Source organism: Musca domestica, unplaced genomic scaffold (assembly GCF_030504385.1).
Source record: "Musca domestica strain aabys unplaced genomic scaffold, Musca_domestica.polishedcontigs.V.1.1 12, whole genome shotgun sequence".
NCBI lineage: Eukaryota > Metazoa > Arthropoda > Insecta > Diptera > Muscidae > Musca > Musca domestica.
In genome coordinates this window covers 16459727-16482029 of record NW_026712155.1, presented here as the reverse complement: position 1 = coordinate 16482029, position 22303 = coordinate 16459727, and the positions used below count along the sequence as shown (strand labels likewise).

Sequence of the window (22303 nt, the reverse complement as noted above, 5' to 3'; positions counted from 1 at the left end):
GGAAAACCTTACCTCAAAAACTTTTCGACAAGCAGTAACTTGACGGGTTTTCCCAAAAAAAAAAGAAAAAAAAAACAACAGCTCGGTTGCTCAGAAAATAAAAAAACTGAAAAACACAGAAAAAATTAAACAGAACAGTTGGAAAAAAATATTTGTAGAAAAGTTGCTCAACTTTTTTTTTATTTCCTACAATTTTCGCTGAAAACTAAAAGCCTTTGAAACCACAAGCAAAAATTGTGTTTTACGTAGCTGCTGCGTAAAATGGTGAATAAATTTTCCATGCAAATTAAAAGCCATGGTCATACTTCTTTTTTGGATAAACATAACAACTACGAAACACACAAACAAATAATTACACTGGACGACAAATTTCAATTTTTTTCATAATTACGGCGAAAGGCCAACATATTGTAAAATTAATATAAAATAAGAATTCATGAAGAAATTTCGTATAAACATTTAAACATTTTTTTTCTTTAGAGAAAAAAAAACCCTCATCACTCAAGTATTCAATTACTCTAATACACTTCAAATTACAACAATTACAAAACATGTCATCAATACAATTCAACATCCACAGATGATGTTCCTACCACCTCCCCTCACACCCCCTACAAAAAATACCCACTAATGACACCTAACCCTGCAAAAAAAAAAAAAAATACTCCCCAAACAAAGAACCCGATTCAATGACAAAATGTAACTCATCAACTTACCGTAAAAAATATCTCATTCAAATGATAATTGTAGGCATTGCGAACATAAGTCCGAATGATTTTATCACGCCGCTCGCCTTCGAAGCCATTTTGGATGTCATGGGCACTGAAGCGCCATATCGATTCGCCCGTTACCACACCGAAAAGGACATCATAATGACCGGCAACCATGCCGCCAAAACCATTACCGCCTCCGGGACCATTGAAATAACTGCCGCTGCCTCCACCTCCACTGCCGCCACCACCGCCATAATTACCTCCACCACCGCCCGAAGAGCCACCGCCGCCACCGCCATCCGATGATGAGCGTCTCATATTGCGTGCCATTAAATCATCGATATCGAGATTGGAATGACCAGGACGTATAACGACACCATCAACCTAAATTGTGTGGAAGAAAGAAAGAAGAGAAAGACACGAAATGAGAAATAAGATGATGATGTTGATGCAAAGACAAGACAAATATTGTGTAATATAAGTGAAAAGGAAGGTCCTCCCAAGAAGGCAAAAAAAAAGAAGAAGCAGGCAACATAAATAGCATGCCATAATAAATGAGGATACTTTTTATATGGCCTTGGTAGGAAACAAACATTTAGCCAGGAGTTATTTTAGGTTTATCGCTTTTTGAATATCTTAAATAATTTGGGTGAGATATTTTTGGCGATGATATTTTGGGGAGTAATCATTTAAATCACAGTTTCTTTGACGCGAAGGATCTCAAAGGCTAAGGAAAAATTTTCGAATTTTAGAATTTTTCTTAGCAAGAGGATTTTATACTGCTCCAGCACATGTAATAAAATATCAAACATAGCCTGGGATTTGCTCATGTGTTTGGCAATCTTAGTCCAGATGTTAAGATTTCAAGGATTTCGGGGCCAAAAACTATCCATTTTTACAAAATTTAAAAAAAAAAATACCTAGCATGGACTGATAGAATTTTTATAACATCGGGACCTAACGCTTCTCTAAAAAATATTTCTAAAAAATCCACGTTTGTAGATGGGCCTCTAAAAAATATTTCTAAAAAATCTACGTTTGTAGATGGGCCTCTAAAAAATCCACGTTTGTAGATGGGCCTCTAAAAAATATTTCTAAAAAATCCACGTTTGTAGATGGGCCTCTAAAAAATCCACGTTTGTAGATGGGCCTCTAAAAAATCCACATTTGTAGATGGGCCTCTAAAAAATATTTTAAAAATCCACGTTTATTTATGGGCCTCCAAAAAATTATTTAAAAAATCCTCGTTTATAAATAGGCCTCTAAATATATTTATAGATGGGTCTCTAAAAATATTTTTAAAAATCCACAACAAATATTTTTCAAATGGTTTCCTTCTTTGTAAAAATCGTGGATTTTGAAGTTGTCCTTTGCAAAAATCTTGACTTTTAAACGGAGTTTTCTTCCAATATAACCTTGACAAAATATTTTTTGAAAATCTGTAAATTTTCCTAAGAAGTCCTTAACAAAAACTAAAAGATTCGGTCATGAACTCGTAATAGTGTTCGTATTTTTGTATTTTTAGTACGAAGTCCTTGAAAAATATTTCAAGAAACCTTACCCCATGGTAAACATTACCATCGTTCTCCACTAATAAACAAACGTTGTTTTTATAAAAACAACAATAAAGGGATTAAGCCTAACCATTTTGCAACAACAAAATTTTATGAAACCGCTATCCTGGAAATAATTTTAAAATATCCAAAATTGTTTTTCGATGGAAATTTTTGAATAACCACAGGCTGTTGATTTTTGCAAGGAACATCTTAACGAAGTAGTTGTATAAAATGTTCGATTCAAATCAATCGATCAAAAATTTCTTCTATATTTTTAAAAAGCCCACAATTTCTGGAGAAGGTTTTTTAAATTTGTATAAAAAATAAAATTTATATTGGAAATAATTCCAAAATTTTTTTCCAAATTATATTCTTGTTCAGCTATCGAACAAATTGAAGTAGGTTGAAAAAATTTTACTCAAATGTCTGTGTTGTCTTCAGGACTTTTAGTATTTCCCCCATATAATTGTACCTCCCTGTAGGGAGGTAGCGATTCTGTTCACCGGAATTGTTTCAAATTTCGTAGTGGTTGCTTAAAATAAGTACTACAGCCTAAGACAGAAAATTGGCTATGCACGTCCAGGTCTTCGTATAGGCCCCATATAACGATACTGGCCGAACTTATTGCTTTTTAATTTGTCTTTTTTTTTGGTTTTTTAGAAAATTTTTTAAAACCCCCTAAGACTGATTAATGATATATTTTAAAAAAATCACGAATTGTAATGACGGTATCCCTAAAAATGCTTTCTGAAAATTCTTATAAAATTTTCAGAAAAGAACATGAAAGGATATATTTTTAAAAATACCTAAGAAATATTTTTTGAAAAAATCAAAAAAAAAAATCGCAATTTTTAGATCTTTAGAAGTTCCATGAAAATTTAAAAAAATCCCCATTCATGTCCAGAATTTTTAGGGTTTCTTGAAAAATATTTTAGAAATCAAGTGATGCTTCCATCAAGTTGCAAAAACCATTCTTTTCTTCAAAAGTTCTTGAATGATACAGTACCCCCGTCTTTTCCCCAAGAAGGGGAAAACTCTTAAAAAAACATATAGAAAAATCCGCTATAACTGGACCTTTAAAAATTCCTGAAAATTTTAATAAATTAAAAATTCAACAATTTTGGTCTGGATATTCAAGATGAAAACTCCGACAAAAAATATCTAGGACAAGATAATTTTTTTTTCGCTATAGAAGTTTTTTCGCGACAATCAATTCTTGATTTTTACCAGGAAGATCATAAAAAAATTTCTCTCATTCCTTATTTGTCCTCAATTTTTGAAAAGAATTCCTGGATTTTTTTAATTCTCGAAATTAAAAATTTCTTGCCATGAATGATGTTGTTATTTTTTAAACTTCGAAGTTATAAAATTTTCAGAAAAGAATATGAAAGGATATTTTTTTAAAAATTTTTAAAAAATCCCCATTAATGTCCAGGATTTTTAGGGTTTCTTGAAAAATATTTTAGAAATCAAGTGATGCTTTCATCAAGTTGCAAAACCCCTTTTTTTCTTCAAAAGTTCTTAAATGATACAGTACCCCCAAGAAGGTCGTTTCCCCAAGAAGGTCCTAATAAAATATTATTGCAAAATCCACTATTCACAAGTAAAACGTCCTGTTCTTTTTTAAATTTCTCCATTTCTTGGCAAAAATTCCTTAACTATAGCCTACAGAGGGTATACATCATACGGAGGTTATATATCATTTGATACGGCTAAAACGTGCCTCATCGAATTAATGGTTTTTGAACCTGGGTCTCCTTGGACTAAATTTGTTTCAGGACATTTGAAGACGATATAGAAGTAGAAGTCTGTCGGTGTGTCTGGCTAGATGGTGTCTACGATAACTCTCGAAAGGTGTATTCAACTTCGAAAGCTTTTGGAAAAATATGTATATATATCCGCTATTACTGGACCTTTAAACATTTCGGGAAATTTTAACAAATTAAAAATTCCAAAATTTTGGTCTAGATGTTTAAGATCAAAGCTCCGAAGTTCTTGAAGCTCATGCTTCTTGAGATATTTTAAAAAATTCCAAGATGATTTTTTGCTATAAAAGATTTTCCCGATAATCAATTCCTGATTTCTAAGAGGAAGATCCTAAGTAATTTCTCTAATTCCTTATTGTTCCTCAATTTTTGAGAAGAATTCCTTGTTTTTTTTTTATTTCTCGAATTTAAAATTTTCTTGCCATGAATGATGTTATTATTTTTAAAACTTCGAAGTTATTAACATTTTTCATAAAATCCTTCTCAAAAAGTCCTTTAATCTCCAGGAAATCAAAAAAAAAAAATAAATAAATATGCACGAACTTCGATCAATTGGTCCTTGAAAAAAATCAAGGAGAGATAAAAATTTTTACGATTCTGGTCCAGGAAGTCATTTTTAAAAATCTATGTATTTTGGCCTGGATACTTAGTGTTAAAGGAACAAATTTCTTGAAAATATGTTAGTATCCCACGATCCTCAAAAGTTTATGTTTTCGCTGTAAAGTTCTTGACTGACAAGGATCTTTCGAATTATTGTCAAGAATTCATTATTTTTAAATTTTTTTACGATTTTTTTCTGACAAATTTTTAATAACTTTTCTTAATTTTTTTTTTTTGTGCCGAAAGGCCTTGAAAATTATTTTAAACAGTCTATGATTTAAAAGTTTGGATTAGACGCGGGTTTTTTTACAGAATATAATTTTAAGGACCAACAAAACTGGATTTTAAAGGATTATTTTTGCAAACAACTGATAAAAGTGGATTTTGAAAGAGTATTTTTTCGAGTTGGTTATTTTCAGGAATTCTTTGTCAAGGGCGTGGATTTTTAAAGAATATTTATATTCAAGAACCCAAAAACATGGATTTCTTAAAGAATATTTATTCACGGAATAATAATCCAGGTTTATTTGAGGACTATTTTTTCAAGGACATAAACATGTGAATCGTTTTCAAAAAAAAAAAAAAAAAAAAAAAAAAATAAAATAAAATAAATAAAAAAAATTGTGACTGATGTATAAAAAATATAACAGTATTGGCATGTTTGTTCGGGATACCATAGTATTTTGTTGTTGCAAAATGTTCAGGCTTAATCCTATTATTCTTCTTTATATATTTATATTTATATATTTTTTCAAGGGGCCAGGAGACCAGTAAGAATTTTGAGAATTGAGAATTTTTGATCGGCCGAGTTATGCCATAAAAATATTTCACTTTCAAGGTTATTATGATATTAAAAATCTGCCATTGTCCTACCCAATCAAACTCAAAAAATATACAATAGCATCAAAAAGTCACTCCCATTGTCAAGGCATTTCGACTGAGTTAACAACAAATATTTGAAGAAAACTGAAAAATCATAAAGGCAATATTGTCATTTACTTAACACCTAACATTTGAAACATCCTAAAGGCCATTCTCTACCACAATCAAATAGAAGATGATGTTTACCAATTCCCCCTTCTCTCTTTTTTTTCTATCCATTTGTCCACAAAACAATGCAGCCATTCAGGGCCAAAAGTTCATTTTACCATTCAACCTATGACCCATACAGTTACTGCTGTTGTTGGTGCGGCTGCTGCTGCCACTGCTGCATTGAAATCACCCCCCGAGAAAACAGCACATATTGAGATGATTTCATTCTTGACATGACACTTCTTCATCTTTTTTTGCTATTTTTCTTCATTCATCTATTCAGAGATGTTGTTGTTATCATTGTCCAGTGTTAGGATGATATTTCCATTGTTATTTTCATGGGCTTCATGTTGTTTTCTTCAATTCTGGGAATACCGTTTTTCTCTCGTCTAGCCTTCGAGTCATAGAAATCTAAAGCTTCCTAGCATCAGCCATTGTAATATTTTCCAAAGAATCGGATTTTTGTCGGTTTTCCTTCTTCTTTTTGTCATTTCTTTCTGTTGTTATTGGCATTTGAAGCCGTAATAAAAAAAAGAAATGGGCTCAATGTAACCAAAAAAAGAAAAGATGATGTGAAACAAAACAATGGAAAATTTAAAAATGAAAATATTTCATCATCAATTCAGACACACTTTAACCATTTAATACCTCCTCCCCTAGCCGGAGCATATGAAGCAGATTAGAGTTCTGATTGTGGTGTCAGAAAATGTTGATGGGTTGTGGTAGGAAAATTTGGTCTTTGGTGAATTAGGAGTTTAAAAATAACTGAAACCGGATTTTTTTGAAGAATATTTTTCCAAGGAACAAAGGATCAATAAACGTGGATTTTCTAAAAAATATTTTTTCAAGAATTAACAGAATCGTGGATTTTTTAAAGAATATTTTTTTCAAGAATTAACAGAAAATTGGACTTTTTAAAGAATATTTTTTTAAAGAACCAACAGAAACGTGGATTTTTCAGAGAATATTTTTTCAAGGACCAACAGAAACGTGGATTTTTTAAAAAATATTTTTTCAAGGACCTAGAGAAACGTGGATTTTTTAAAGAATATTTTTTCAAGGACCAACAGAAACGTGGATTTTTTAAAGAATATTTTTTCAAGGACCAACAGAAACGTGGATTTTTTAAAGAATATTTTTTCAAGGACCAACAGAAACGTGGATTTTTTAAAGAATATTTTTTCAAGGACCTAGAGAAACTTGGATTTTTTAAAAAATATTTTTTCAAGGACCTAGAGAAACGTGGATTTTTTAAAAAGTATTTTTCAAGGACCTAGAGAAACGTGGATTTTTTAAAAAATATTTTTTCAAGGACCTAGAGAAACGTGGATTTTTTAAAAAATATTTTTTCAAGGACCTAGAGAAACGTGGATTTTTTAAAAAATATTTTTTCAAGGACCTAGAGAAACGTGGATTTTTTAAAAAATATTTTTTCAAGGACCTAGAGAAACGTGGATTTTTTAAAAAATATTTTTTCAAGGACCTAGAGAAACGTCGATTTAAAATAAAAATATATTTTCAAGGACCTAGAGAAACGTCGATTTAAAATAAAAATATATTTTCAAGGACCAACAGTAACGTCGATTTTTTTAAGGAATATTTTTTTCAAGGACCTAGAGAAACGTGGATTTTTTAAAAAATATTTTTTCAAGGACCTAGAGAAACGTGGATTTTTTAAAAAATATTTTTTCAAGGACCTAGAGAAACGTGGATTTTTTAAAAAATATTTTTTCAAGGACCTAGAGAAACGTGGATTTTTTAAAAAATATTTTTTCAAGGACCTAGAGAAACGTGGATTTTTTAAAAAATATTTTTTCAAGGACCTAGAGAAACGTGGATTTTTTATAGAATATTTTTTCAAGAACCAACAGAAACGTCGATTTAAAATAAAAATATATTTTCAAGGACCAACAGTAACGTCGATTTTTTTAAGGAATATTTTTTTCAAGGACCAACAGAAACGTGGATTTGTTAAAGAATATTTTTTCAAGGACCAACAGAAACGTCGATTTAAAATAAAAATATTTTTTCAAGGACCAACAGTAACGTGGATTTTTTTAAAGAATATTTTTTCGAGGACCAACTGAAGCGCGGATTGTTAAAGAAATTTTTTCAAGGACCAACTGAAGCTCGGATTTTTTAAAGAATATTTTTTTCAAGGACCAACAGAAACGTGGATTTTTTGAAGAATATTTTTTCAAGGACCAACAGAAACGTGGATTTTTTGAAGAATATTTTTTCAAGGACCAACAGAAACGTGGATTTTTTGAAGAATATTTTTTCAAGGACCAACAGAAACGTGGATTTGTTAAAGAATATTTTTTCAAGGACCAACAGAAACGTGAAATTTAAAAATAATATTCTTTCAAGGACCAACAGAAAAGTGGATTTTTTAAAGAATATTTTTTCAAGGACCAACAGAAACGTGGATTTTTTAAAGAATATTTTTTCAAGGACCAACAGAAACGTGGATTTTTTAAAGAATATTTTTTTAAGGACCAACAGAAACGTGGATTTTTTGAAGAATATTTTTTCAAGGACCAAAAGACAAATAAACTTGGATTTTTTAATGAATATTTTTTCAAGGACCAATAAATGTGGATTTTTTAATGAATATTTTTTCAAAGATCAACAGAAACCTGGATTTTTTAATGAATATTTTTCAAGGATCAACAGAAACCTGGATTTTTGAATGAATATTTTTTCAAGGATCAACAGAAACGTGGATTTTTTAAAAAAATATTTTTTCAAGGACCAAAAGAAACGTGGTTTCTTTAAAGAATATTTTTTTTCAAGGACCAACAGAAACGTGTATTTTTTAAAGAATATTTTTTTCAAGGACCAACAGAAACGTCGATTTTTTAAAGAATATTTTTTCAAGGACCAACAGAAACGTGGATTTTTTAAAGAATATTTTTTCAAAGACCAACAGAAACGTGGATTTTTTAAAGAATATTTTTTCAAGGACCAACAGAAACGTGGATTTTTTAAAGAATATTTTTTCCAGGATTAACAGAAACGTGGATTTTTTAAAGAATATTTTTTCAGGGACCAACAGAAACGTGGATTTGTTAAAGAATATTTTTTCAAGGACCAACAGAATCGTGGATTTTTTAAAGAATATTTTTTCAAGGACCAACAGAAACGTAAATTTTTTAAAAAATATTTTTTTCAAGGACCAACATATATGTGGATTTTTTAAAGAATATTTTTTCAAGGACCAAAGGATCAATAAACGTAGATTTTTTAAAGAATATTTTTTCAAGGGCCAAAGGATCAATAAACGTGGATTTTTTAAAGAATATTTTTTCAAGGACCAAAGGATCAATAAACGTGGATTTTTTAAAGAATATTTTTTCAAGGACCAAAGGATCAATAAACGTGGATTTTTTAAAGAATAGTTTTTCAAGGACCAAAGGATCAATAAACGTGGATTTTTTAAAGAATAGTTTTTCAGGGACCAAAGGATCAATAAACGTGGATTTTTTAAAGAATAGTTTTTCAAGGACCAAATGATCAATAAACGTGGATTTTTTAAAGAATAGTTTTTCAGGGACCAACATATCAATAAACGTGGATTTTTTAAAGAATATTTTTTTAAGGACCAAAGGATCAATAAACGTGGATTTTTTAAAGAATATTTTTTTAAGGACCAAATGATCAATAAACGTTGATTTTTTAAAGAATATTTTTTTAAGGACCAAATGATCAATAAACGTTGATTTTTTAAAGAATATTTTTTTAAGGACCAAATGATCAATAAACGTTGATTTTTTAAAGAATGTTTTTTTAAGGACCAAAGGATCAATAAACGTGGATTTTTTAAAGAATATTGTTTTAAGGACCAACAGACCATTAAACTACTATAAGGACCCTTAGGCCTAATGGTTGTCTATGTCGACTCCCTCGGCTTCAGCTTGTCTATATCGACTCTCTGAACCCCATTTTCTCTATATCGACTCTCTGGCCTTCAGCTCGTCTGCAGAATATTTTTCGATGACGTTCTTGATTCTCTCACTAATTGTTGTCCACCATATCCTTAGAAGTCATTAACAAATTTCAATTGTCAATTCACTTTTGACTTCTGCCCTTTCCAAGTTGACAAGATCTCAGATTTTATCAATGCAAACAATGTCTGTTTGTTAAAGCAATACCCAGCAACAACAACAGCAACTTAAATATCGAAAAGGACACTCATTCAATATTTATTATGAAAGCAATATTAAATGTTAACCATATATTTACAATAGAAGTTCTACTTCGACCATTGTTGTTGTTGTTGTTGTTTTCAATTGTGGCCAACAAATTCAATTATTTTGACATTCATTGGACACACGCACACCCAATGTTGTGGCCTTTTTCAATATTTCTTTTTTGTTGGTTAGAAATCACAATTGACTAAATGTGAAATTATGAGGTTGTTGACTGGTGGTTGTTGTTCGAGTTGTTGTTGTTGTTGTTTTTCATTGTTGGTAACACATGACCTATGCTTACCAAAAATAAAAATTCAATATTCTATTGACCTCTGATTTGTCATTTACATTTACATATTTATTTTGTCATAATCAATAGACATGTGTCCAAATAAATGTATCCATCAATTTGATGTTGTGCGGAAGTGTGTGTGTGTGTGTTTGAAATGAATTTCGGTTGTAACAGCAACAACAACGTGGGCTTTGTTCAAGTCTAATTGAAGGGAAGTGTTCGCTTTGATGGGCAATCAATGTGTGCCCGTCTCTTTACCAAATTATCAACTATTTGGTAAAGAGACGGGCAGAACAATGGATAGGATGGATAGCGCTTTGTGCGGTAGAAAGATGGTATTTTGGGAGGTCCTTAGACGATGTCCTTAGAAAAGGCCCCCTTTAGTTAATCTATACTGACCCTCGGGATCCAGCTTGTTGGTAGAGAACCGGCTGGGCTCTATCTTGTCTATAGAGCACCAGCTAGGCTCTAGCTAACCTGTAGTGGTCTATCTGGGCTCCTGCTTATCTATAGAGAACCAGCTGGGCTCCGGCTTTTTATACAGGACCAGCTGGGCTCCACCTTGTCTATAGAGCACCAGCATGGCTCCGGCTTGTCGATAGAGGACTGGGCTCCAGCTTGTCTATATAGGATCAGCAGGGCTCCAGCTTTTCTAAGGAAGACCTGATGGGCTCAAGCTTCTCTATAGAGGATTAGCTGGGCAAATGCTCCCCTTTAGAGGACCAGCTGGGCTCCAACTTACTTATAGGCGACCAACTGGGCTTGAGCTGGATTCCACCCAATTCTCTTGCCTATAGAGTATCAGGTGGGCTCCAGCTCACCTATAGAGGACCAGCTAGGCTCAAGATCGTCTATAGATGCCCTGTTGTGCTTTAGCTCCTCTATTGAGGACCAACTGGGTACCAGCTCAATTATGAAGAGCCAGCTGGTTTCCGTCTATAGAGAACTAGCTGGGCTCCAGCTCGTCTATAGAGGACTAGCTGGGCAACACCTCACTTTAGAGGATCAGCTGGGCAACAGCTTATTTTAGGGACCAGCTGGGTAACAACTCGCCTTTAAAGGACCAACTGTGCAACAGTTTGACAGCTAGACTTCAGCTCTTCCATAAACGATCACCTTGCTTCCTGCCTGTCCTTAGACGACCAGCTGGGCTCCAGATTGTCCTTTAAAGACCTGCTGCGCTTCAACTTATTTACAGAGGACCAGCTGGATTCCAGTCTGTCTTTGGAGCACCAGACAAACTCCAGTCTGTCCTTGGAGAACCAGCTGGTTTTAAGCCTGTCCTTAAAGCACCAGCTGAGCTCCAGCTTGTTTATAGGGGCCCAGCTGGGCATCAGCTCGTCTAAACTCACCTGCTGTCCTTCGGACTGCCTATTAGGGACCAAGGGGGATCAAGCTTTCCTATAGAGAACTCCCAGCTCCCAGGGCCTTAATTCGACTGACTGCCGGGTCCCTGGGTTTTAATTCGTCTATATCGACTCTCTGCCCTTTAACTTCTCCATATCGACTCCCTGACCTTCAGCTCGTCTATAACGACTATCTAGTTTCCAGATTGCCTACAACGGCTCTCTGGCCTTCAGCTCGTCTCCACACACTCCCTGGTCTCCAGTTGCTCTATAGAAACTGCGTGGGCCTCAGCTTGTGTATATTGACTTCCTGACCTTCAACTGGTCTATATGGACTCTTTGGTCTACAGCTTGTAATTATGGAGTCGATGGTTACCAAATCGTCTATGAATGACACCCTGGTTTCCAGGTCTTCTTTATAGACTCTATGCCTCGTTTTTCAAGACTCTCTCCTGCTCCGGTTTAGATACTTCATCCATCTCGTCTATAGAGACTGCTACCAACTTGATTATAGAGACTTTCTCTAGCTGATCTATTAAGACTCTCTATATTTGATCTACAGAGACTTCCTTCAGTTCGTGTAAAGATTGGCTGAACAGAGTGCCTAGCTCACTTATTGGGACTACCCTGGTTGGTTGGTAAAAACCCCTTTCAGATCGTCTAGAAAGACTTTCTCCACCACGCCTACTTTATTCACTCTCCCCAGCTAATCTGTAAACATGTCTTTTATGGAAACTCTCTCGAGCTCTTTTACAAAAACTCTCTCAAATCGTTTATAAATACCCGAGATGGTCTATGGACTCTCTCTGATTGTCCTAGAGCCTATTCAACTAAAATTCTTTGGAGCTCTTATAAAAAAAAGCTCTCTTGAGCTCTTTCATATGGACCCTCTCAGCTCGTCCATAAATACTCCCTCCAGTTGGTCTATGTGGACTCAATCTGACTGTTCTAGACTCCATTCAACTCTTATAAAAAAGATGCTTTCTAAAGACCCCTTGCTGACCTTCATACATGGTCAGGTAGGGGTATTTAGGTCCTTTCCTCTCTTGCCTCTAAAATACATGCTTGCTTCTTCTTTTCTTTCTGTGGCACATATTTTCAAATCATCCTACTTACCGATGGTCCGAACGAAGTCAGGAAAGTCGGCGCCTGTATATCAGCCCCATATAAATCCTCCAGCGGCACTTCACGCAAACAATCGACAATTTGTTCATGATCTTTATCCAAATTTTCGGGTATGGAACAATTCACTTCTTTGGCCAATTTCACTGCAAACATCACGGGATCTTCCACCAGGGCCCATGAGGAGTAAGCCGAACCTGACATCAGAATTGCCCTCTGAAAGAGGCCTCGTACCATTGTTGGGGTGGACATTAAGTAATTTATGCAAGCCGCTCCAGTGCCATGACCAGCCAAGGTCACCGCATTGGGGTCACCACCAAATTTTTGAATATTCTGTTGGATCCAGTGTAGGGCGGCAATTTGATCCATGAGGCCATAATTAGCAACACGAGCATGTTGTTGAGGATTAGGGTTGGCATTGAGAAAACCTGTTGAGAGAAAAAAAAAGGGGAAGGAGAAGCAAATTAAAGATGGGGTGGGGATGCGAAATAACTTGTAAAGATAAATGTATATTTTGATGTATAGCTTTTAGACCGGAACAGACAGACAAATAGACAAAGCTCTAAATACATTTTATTACCGACATAAATAACGCTATGCTGTCTTTCCAAAGGGGAAAGGCCCAACATTCCAGATGAGATTTCTTGGATTCCCCTTGCACCTCACTAGTTTATGGTGCAAGGGTGCCCCCATTGTAAAAAAGGATATTTTATTGTTGCCTATTTTGTTTTATTTCTTTGTTTTCCGTTTTTTTTTCCAGGATATTTTATGTCTTGCCATCCAAAGTAGGCCACTTAAATGTAATAATTTATTATCGCTGTTGTATCTCAGGGCCAAATCGTTGGTCTTCAGGATGTATACATTACAATTGGGGGACTTTGAATTGGAACACCTCGGTTTCTACTTTAATTTCTTGTAAAAATGCCGAACATTAAAAAAACCTTTCGCCTCAAAGGCTTCCCTCCAGCTCGCCTATAAAGGCTCCCTCCAGCTCGCCTATAAAGGCTCCATCTAGCTCGTCTATAAAGGCTCCCTCTAGCTCGTCTATAAAGGCTCCCTCCTCCAGCTCGCCTATAAAGGCTCCCTCCTCCAGCTCGCCTATAAAGGCTACCTCCTCCAGCTCGCCTATAAAGGCTCCCTCCTCCAGCTCGCCTATAAAGGCTCCCTCCTCCAGCTCGCCTATAAAGGCTCCCTCCTCCAGCTCGCCTATAAAGGCTCCCTCCTCCAGCTCGCCTATAAAGGCTCCCTCCTCCAGCTCGCCTATAAAGGCTACCTCCTCCAGCTCGCCTATAAAGGCTCCCTCCTCCAGCTCGCCTATAAAGGCTGCCTCTTCCAGCTCGCCTATAAAGGCTGCCTCTTCCAGCTCGCCTATAAAGGCTCCCTCCTCCAGCTCGCCTATAAAGGCTCCCTCCTCCAGCTCGCCTATAAAGGCTCCTTCCTCCAGCTCGCCTATAAAGGCTCCCTCCTCCAGCTCGCCTATAAAGGCTCCCTCCTCCAGCACGTCTATAAAGGCTCCCTCCTCCAGCTCGCCTATAAAGGCTCCCTCCTCCAGCTAGGCTATAAAGGCTCCCTCCTCCAGCTCGCCTATAAAGGCTCCCTCCTCCAGCACGTCTATAAAGGCTCCCTCCTCCAGCTCGCCTATAAAGGCTCCCTCCTCCAGCTCGTCTATAGAGACTCCCTCCAGCTCGTCTATTGAGACTCCCTCTAGCTCGTCTATAGAGACTTCCTCCAGCTTGTCTATAGAGACTCCCTCCAGCTCGTCTATAGAGACTCCCTCCAGCTCGTCTATAGAGACTCCCTCCAGCTCGCCTATAAAGGCTCCCTCCAGCTCGTCTATAAAGACTTCCTCCAGCTCGTCTATAAAGAGACTCCCTCCAGCTCGTCTATAAAGAGACTCCCTCCAGCTCGTCTATAAAGAGACTCCCTCCAGCTCGTCTATAAAGAGACTCCCTCCAGCTCGTCTATAAAGAGACTCCCTCCAGCTCGTCTATAAAGAGACTCCCTCCAGCTCGTCTATAAAGAGACTCCCTCCAGCTCGTCTATTGAGACTCCCTCCAGCTCGTCTATAGAGACTTCCTCCAGCTTGTCTATAGATACTCCCTCCAGCTCGTCTATAAAGACTCCCTCCAGCTCGTCTATAGAGACTCCCTCCAGCTCGTCTATAGAGACTCTCTCCAGCTCGTCTATAGAGACTCCCTCCAGCTCGTCTATAGAGACTCCCTCCAGCTCGCCTATAAAGGCTCCCTCCAGCTCGTCTATAAAGACTTCCTCCAGCTCGTCTATAAAGAGACTCCCTCCAGCTCGTCTATAAAGAGACTCCCTCCAGCTCGTCTATAAAGAGACTCCCTCCAGCTCGTCTATAAAGAGACTCCCTCCAGCTCGTCTATAAAGAGACTCCCTCCAGCTCGTCTATAAGAGACTCCCTCCAGCTCGTCTATAAAGAGACTCCCTCCAGCTCGTCTATAAAGAGACTCCCTCCAGCTCGTCTATTGAGACTCCCTCCAGCTCGCCTATAAAGGCTCTCTCCAGCTCGCCTATAAAGGCTCTCCCTATTTAGCTCGCCTATAAAGGCTATCTCTCCAGCTCGCCTATAAAGGCTCTCTCCAGCTCGCCTATAAAGGCTATCTCTCCAGCTCGCCTATAAAGGCTATCTCTCCAGCTCGCCTATAAAGGCTCTCTCCAGCTCACCTATAAAGGCTCTCTCCAGCTCGCCTATAAAGGCTCTCTCCAGCTCGCCTATAAAGACTCTCTCCAGCTCGCCTATAAAGGCTCTCTCCAGCTCGCCTATAAAGGCTCTCTCCAGCTCGCCTATAAAGGCTCTCTCCAGCTCGCCTATAAAGGCTCTCTCCAGCTCGCCTATAAAGGCTCTCTCCAGCTCGCCTATAAAGGCTCTCTACAGCTCGCATATAAAGCCTCTCTTCAGCTCGCCTATAAAGGCTCTCTTCAGCTCGCCTATAAAGGCTCTCTCCAGCTCACTAAATAAGGCTCTCTTTAGCTCGTCTATGAAAGACTCCCTCCAGCTCGTCTATGAAAGACTCCCTCCAGCTCGTCTATGAAAGACTCCCTCCAGCTCGTCTATGAAAGACTCCCTCCAGCTCGTCTATGAAAGACTCCCTCCAGCTCGTCTATGAAAGACTCCCTCCAGCTCGTCTATGAAAGACTCCCTCCAGCTCGTCTATGAAAGACTCCCTCCAGCTCGTCTATGAAAGACTCCCTCCAGCTCGTCTATGAAAGACTCCCTCCAGCTCGTCTATGAAAGACTCCCTCCAGCTCGTCTATGAAAGACTCCCTCCAGCTCGTCTATGAAAGACTCCCTCCAGCTCGTCTATGAAAGACTCGCTCCAGGTCGTCTATGAAAGACTCGCTCCAGGTCGTCTATGAAAGACTCCCTCCAGCTCGTCTATGAAAGACTCCCTCCAGCTCGTCTATGAAAGACTCCCTCCAGCTCGTCTATGAAAGACTCGCTCCAGGTCGTCTATGAAAGACTCGCTCCAGGTCGTCTATGAAAGACTCCCTCCAGCTCGTCTATGAAAGACTCCCTCCAGCTCGTCTATGAAAGACTCCCTCCAGCTCGTCTATAGAGACTCCCTCCAGCTCGTCTATAAAGACTCTCTCCAGCTGGTCTATAAAGACACACTCCAGCTCACCTATGGAGATTATCTTTAGGAACATAATCCAGGTATTTTATCTCCTCCCAACATCCAATCAATTTCATCCCTCTCATCTGGGATTAAAATCGTTCCCAATTCACCTGGCCTTTGCCTGTGCCCTCAGAAATCCCTTGCACTGAATTTTATGTCTGCCCTCCGTGTGTCTCTTCCATCTTCTAGTTTGCTATTATTGTCTTTAGCACTTACCTAGAATACCTAAACGGTAATTAAGCGTTACTACCACAACTTCGCCATAGCTGGCTAATACACTGCCATCGTAGGGATTACCGCTGCTCCATTCGAAGGATTCGCCGTGTATGAACACAATAACGGGCAATTTCTTTTCACTAGCTCCGGCTGAAATGAAAGCAAAAAAACGAGAAATCCATAAAATAGAATGTAAAAAACATATACAAACATATACAACAATTAAGGGCACACACACATACATACATTCATACACACATCGAACATTGCATAGTTGAAGGCTGAACGTGGAGAACGGCAATGAAATACAACCGAATGGAGAAAAATTGCGAAAAAAAAAGAAATGAAATGAAAAAGTACATGACTGAAATGTCAGTAAACGCGCTTTTAAACGCCATTAAATGTTTCCGTTTCCTGAGAATAGACAGAGGAACTGGAATATGTTAGAGCCTTTAAAGTTCAAATTTCTTGTGTCTGGACCTAAAGACTTCTTGTGCGTTTTTGCCATGTCTGACTGTAATGTTTCTCCATGGTATGTAAGTTGATTTGTTCCGCTTTTATTGAAGATATTTGCCGTAGTTGAGCGTATTTTATATTTCCTTTTCATGCTGATGTAAGAAGCTTAGCTATTGTAGCAATAAAGCAGCGTTAAAGTGAACTAAAGGCAAAAATCTTCTACAATCGAGGGAATAGTGCTAAGTTCTTGATTATTCGATTACCAAGGAAAATTGGGAATCTAATGCTTTAATGGGATGGAAAAAATCGGGGCAACATTTCAAGGGAGCGATTATCATTTTTTTTTCGGAAAAATTAGTTAGTCCTGCAAAGCAAAAGGACCAGCTGGGCATCAGCTCCAGTTCGTCTACATCGACCAGCTGAGCACCATCTCTTCTATATTGACCAGCTGGGCACTAGGTCATCTATATCGACCAGCTGGACTACAGCTCGTCTATATCAACCAGCTGGCCACAAGGTCGTCGATATCGACCAGCTGGACACCAGATAGTCTATATCGACCAGCTAGGATGCAGCTAGTCTATATAGACCAGCTGGGAAACTGTTAGTCTATATCGACCAGTTAGGCACTAGTTCGTCTATATCGACTAGCTGGGCACAAGCTAGTCTTTATTGATAGCTGGGATCCGGCTTGTCTATGTTGACCAGCTGGGCACCAGCTCGTCTATATAGACCAACTGGGCACCAGGTCATCTATATCGACCAGCTGGGCTGCAGCTCGTCTAGATCGACCAGCTGGGCTGCAGCGCGTCTAGATCGACCAGCTGGGCTGCAGCTCGTCTATATCGACTAGCTGGGCTGCAGCTCTTCTATATCGACCAGCTGGGCTGCAGCTCGTCTATATCGACCAGCTAGTCTGTATCGATCAGCTTGGCACAAGCTAGTCTATAGAGACCAGCAGGGCACCAGCTAGTCTATAGAGATCAGCAGGGCTTCAGATAGTCTATATCGACCAGCTGGGCAGCAGCTCGTCTTTATTACTACTACTTGGGCGCCAGCTTTTCTATATCGAATAGATGGGCACCAGCTCGTCTATATTCAGCAGCTGGGGACCAGGTCATCCATATCGATCAGCTGGGCTCCAGCTCGTCCATACAGATCAGCTGAGGTCCAGCTCGTACATAGAGATCAGCTGGGTCCAGCTCCTGGGACCAGTTAAGCTTCAAAGGCCGGGTATGAAGACCTGCTGGGCTACAACTCTCTAGCGATTAGCACGTCTTTGATATGCTCTCGCTTTACAAACTCGCCGATTCCCTGGGCCTCCAGCTCGTCTATGAAGACTCACTGAGCCTTCAGCTCGTCTATAGAGATTCCCTGAGCCTCCAGTTCGTCTATGGAGACTCCCTGAGCCTCCAGTTCGTCTATGGAGACTCCCTGAGCCTTCAGCTCGTCTATGGAGACTCCCTGAGCCTTCAGCTCGTCTATGGAGACTCCCTGGGCCATCATCTCGTCTATAGAGACTCCCTGAGCCTCCACCTCGTCTATAGCAGACTCCCGGACCTTCAGCTCCTCTATCTATAGCGGGCTCTCTGCCCTTCAGTTGGTGTACTAATAGAAGACTCACTGGCGCATTATCTCGTCTATTGGTAATAGACTCCCTGGGCCATCAGTTCGTCTATAAAGATTCACTGGGCATACAATTCGTCTGTAGAGATTCCCTGGGCCTTCAGCTCGTCTATGGAGACTTCCTGGCCTTCAGCTCGCCTATAGTAAACCACTAGCCCTTCAGCTGATCTACTGATGGCAGACTCCCTGGCGCTTCATCTCGTATATTGATAATACGCTCCCTGGACTCCAGCTTGTTTATAGAATCTCCTTGGACTACATCTTGTCTGTAGAGAATTCCAGGCTATTGATAATACGCTCCCTGGACCTTAAGTTCGTCTGTAGAGACTCCCTGCACTTCAGCTCGTCCATAGAGACACCCTGAACTTCAGTTCGTCAATAGAGGCTCCCTGGCTCTCAGCTCGTCCATAGAGTCTCCCAGGACTACAACTCGTTTGTAGAAACTCCCAGGCTTACAGCTTGTCTGTGGGCCTACAGCTCGTCTAAAGAGACCTCCAGACCTTCATCTATACAGACTCCCGGGCTAGCAGCTCATCTATGTAGGCTTCTTGGTCTGAATATTGCCTACAAAGGCACCACATATCTCTTCTTTTAATTATCCCTCTAATTCTTCTATAAGGACTCTATCGCCTCTAAAGCCCCTCTACCCCATGACTGAAAAGTATTCCCCAGGCCTGTTAGGACTTTATTAAGCTCTTCTAAGAAAATGTATTTTTATTTAGTCCAGAATAAGACTCAATTTGTCTGAAAGGCTGCCATCAGAGATTTTGAGAAACTTTTTTACCCTTCAACTGAAAAGACCTCCTTAAACTTTTCGAAAATAATTCTCTTCCACCTGTATGATAAGTCTTTAATGAGTCTATAAAAAAATTTCCCTCAGACCCTCCCAGCTGAATGAACATCCCGGGTAATATTATTCCCTAATCGCCTAAAAGAGAATTCCTTCAGCTGTCCTTAAATACTCCAAAAATACTCCCTTCAACTGGTCCATTTCTCTGCTAAAAAAAATAATTTACGGGCATTCTGCCCAATTGTCTATGATTTCAGACATCTTTTCCCTCTAAAATCTCCATTTTGTCAACCTTCAAATCACACCTTTGATTGTCCATTTAATATCACATTCTTTTTTATTCAAACTCCTTATAATCTCCCATTTAAACTCCATCCCCTTGTGAAGTTTCCAACCTCCTTGAATAGGCTGTGAAATTTTCCATTATTGCTACGGGACATGTCTAATGATGATTTTGTCTTAGTCCTGTATCGCTCGTAGCCGAGATAAACTTATGGGCAACCTAAATAAACAGATATATTACTTTGGATCCTGTGTCCTAAGCCAGCTAGGTTAATGTTGCGTGCCACAGCAACAATAATGTTTATTTTTATTGCCGTTTTTTTCTTTTTGATTTTCTGTTTGCGTTTTTTTTTCTCAGTCGATACAGATACACTTTTTTCTTTCCCATAGTCGGTATCCCATTGCTGGGTATGCACTAATACCCAACCGTGCTGTCCGGCTCGTGGCTCGTGTATGTCTTGTTCATGGATTCATTATTGTTGCTACGTGACGTATGATTAATTTTAATTAATTACATCGAAATTCTCTAATAAATGAGGGTGTGTGTGCGTGAGTGCACGAGAGAGAGAAAGAGAGTTAGTGTGTGTGTGTGTCCCTTCTGTGCTTCTCGTTGTGTATTTGTTTTTTTCTAGTCTTTCTTTCTTTTTCCTTGCTGTTGGTTTTTTTTCATCTTCTTCTTTACTCTAAACGTTGGTGCTGGCTGCCCTCCGCGTGTGCTTAGCCTATTGGAAGAAATGATTGGCTACATGGCAGAAGGGTGTTATTGAAATAAATGATTCAGAAAATGTTTTGCATCAGATTTTTTTCTTCTAAGTTTTTCTTTGCTCTCCACTTTTTGGTAACGGCCGCAGCCTCTGAGATGACCTGGCAAAAGCGGATAATTTAAATTAATAAAACATGATCTTAACGCTTGAATAAATTTCTGAGGAAGAAATCAATTACTTGTTATGAAAGTAATTTTAAGCTTTATATTTGTTAGATTTTTCTTATCTTTTATTTACCTTTTTTATAAATAAATATTAAAAAAGGAAAAATGATAAATATTTTTGGTTTTTTTTCGGTTTTTTAATGAAAAATTATTGCGCATTTATTCGTGTCAATGACCTGAAAGGAAATCAATCTCATAGAAAGGAGGAAAAAAATAAAGTTTTCAACAGAAATAATGTAAAGCCATTGGGAAGCCTCGTTTGGTAGTTGTAGAAAAGGATTGAAAACCTCTTGATAAGATCCGCGGTTACTTAGCTGCAACAAGTCTTCATATTTTTATACCCTCCACCTTGGAAAGGAGGGTATATTAACTTTGTCAATCCGTTTGTAACATCCTTAAATATTCGTCGTAGACCCCATAAAGTATATATATTCATAATCAGCATAAAATTCTAAGGCGATTTAACGATGTCCGTCTGTCTGTCCGTCTGTTTGTCTGTCCGTTGAAATCACGATACAGCCCACATTATTTGACGTAGAGCTCCAAAATTTAGCAGAACTATTTGTATTGTGTTCAGGATGGTTGGTATTGAAAATCGGTCCACGTTCTGGTATAGTCCCCATATAACGGTACCTCCCGATATTCGGTATTTCGATTTTTTTGCCACGTTTTTTCACGGATTTGTCTAAAAATTGGTATTTGTTGGTCATAATGGGTTTCAGCTCCGGTGGCGAAACATTGCATGTATGGGTCCACGTTTTGATATAGTCCCCATATAACGGTACCTCCCAATATTCGGTATTTTGATGATTTTTGACACATTTTTTCAAGAATTACTCTGAAAATTAGTAGTTGTAGATCATAATGGGTCCCAGTTCGTGTGGCGAGTCATTGTAATTATAGGTCCACGTTTTGGTATTGCCCCCATATAACGGTACCTTACAATATTCGGTATTTTGATGGTTTTTGCCACCTTTTTTCACGGATTTGTCTGAAAATTGGTATTTGTGGGTCATAATGGGTTCTAGTTCGTGTGGCGGAACATTGTATGTATAGGTCCACGTTTTGATATAGTACCCATATAACGGTACCTTCCAATATTCGGTATTTTGATGGTTTTTTGCCACATTTCTTCTAATGTTTCCTTTACCCTGAGGTGAAGGGTATTAAAAGTTTGGCCCGGCCGAACTAAATGTTTTTTTTTACTTGTTTCTAATAAAATCATTATTTTTAAACTAATAGATGGCTGGAAAATAAGGTCAATTACCAGTAAATTGATACATTTTCGTAATTCAAGGTAAGAAAATTTTAGATTTATTTTTTGAAGGTCCTCCTAGATTCCAATATATAAAAATTTCCATGTTTATCATGTCCAGAAAAGTCTTAAAAATATATTAAAGTAATATATCTTGGATAGGGATAAAAACATGTGTCTATCAAGCCTAAAGAAAACCTAAAAACATATGTCAATGAATAAGATGTCTATCAAGACGTGAATGGCTTGAAAGTATATGCGAACGAAATCTATGTCTATTTATCCTATTAAAAGTCTTGGAAATATCTACATTTTCCACGTCTTCAAACCTCGGAAAATCGGGGGAACGTATTTAATAATCAATGCTTATAATGCTTGGAGAATATTTTTAAAAATATATATTTTATTAATCTTTAAAAGACTTCAAAATATATTTCAACAAGTAAACCAGTAAAGAAAGTCTTAAAGTCGGGTGGGGCCGACATTATG

General features: G+C 37.9%; 1 protein-coding gene across 2 annotated transcripts in view; it reads right to left on the bottom strand.

The window, feature by feature from the left end:
* The window catches only part of LOC101894115 (uncharacterized), a 281643-nt gene that overhangs the window by 230592 nt on the left and 28748 nt on the right, over positions 1–22303 (bottom strand). For both annotated transcript variants that reach the window (XM_059118333.1, XM_059118332.1), the window contains exons 4-6: positions 16478–16627; positions 12615–13048; positions 717–1097 (exon numbers count right to left, since the gene is read on the bottom strand). In XM_059118333.1, coding sequence (XP_058974316.1) covers positions 717–1097; positions 12615–13048; positions 16478–16627 — 965 coding nt within the window. The remainder of the gene's footprint in view (positions 1–716; positions 1098–12614; positions 13049–16477; positions 16628–22303) is intronic.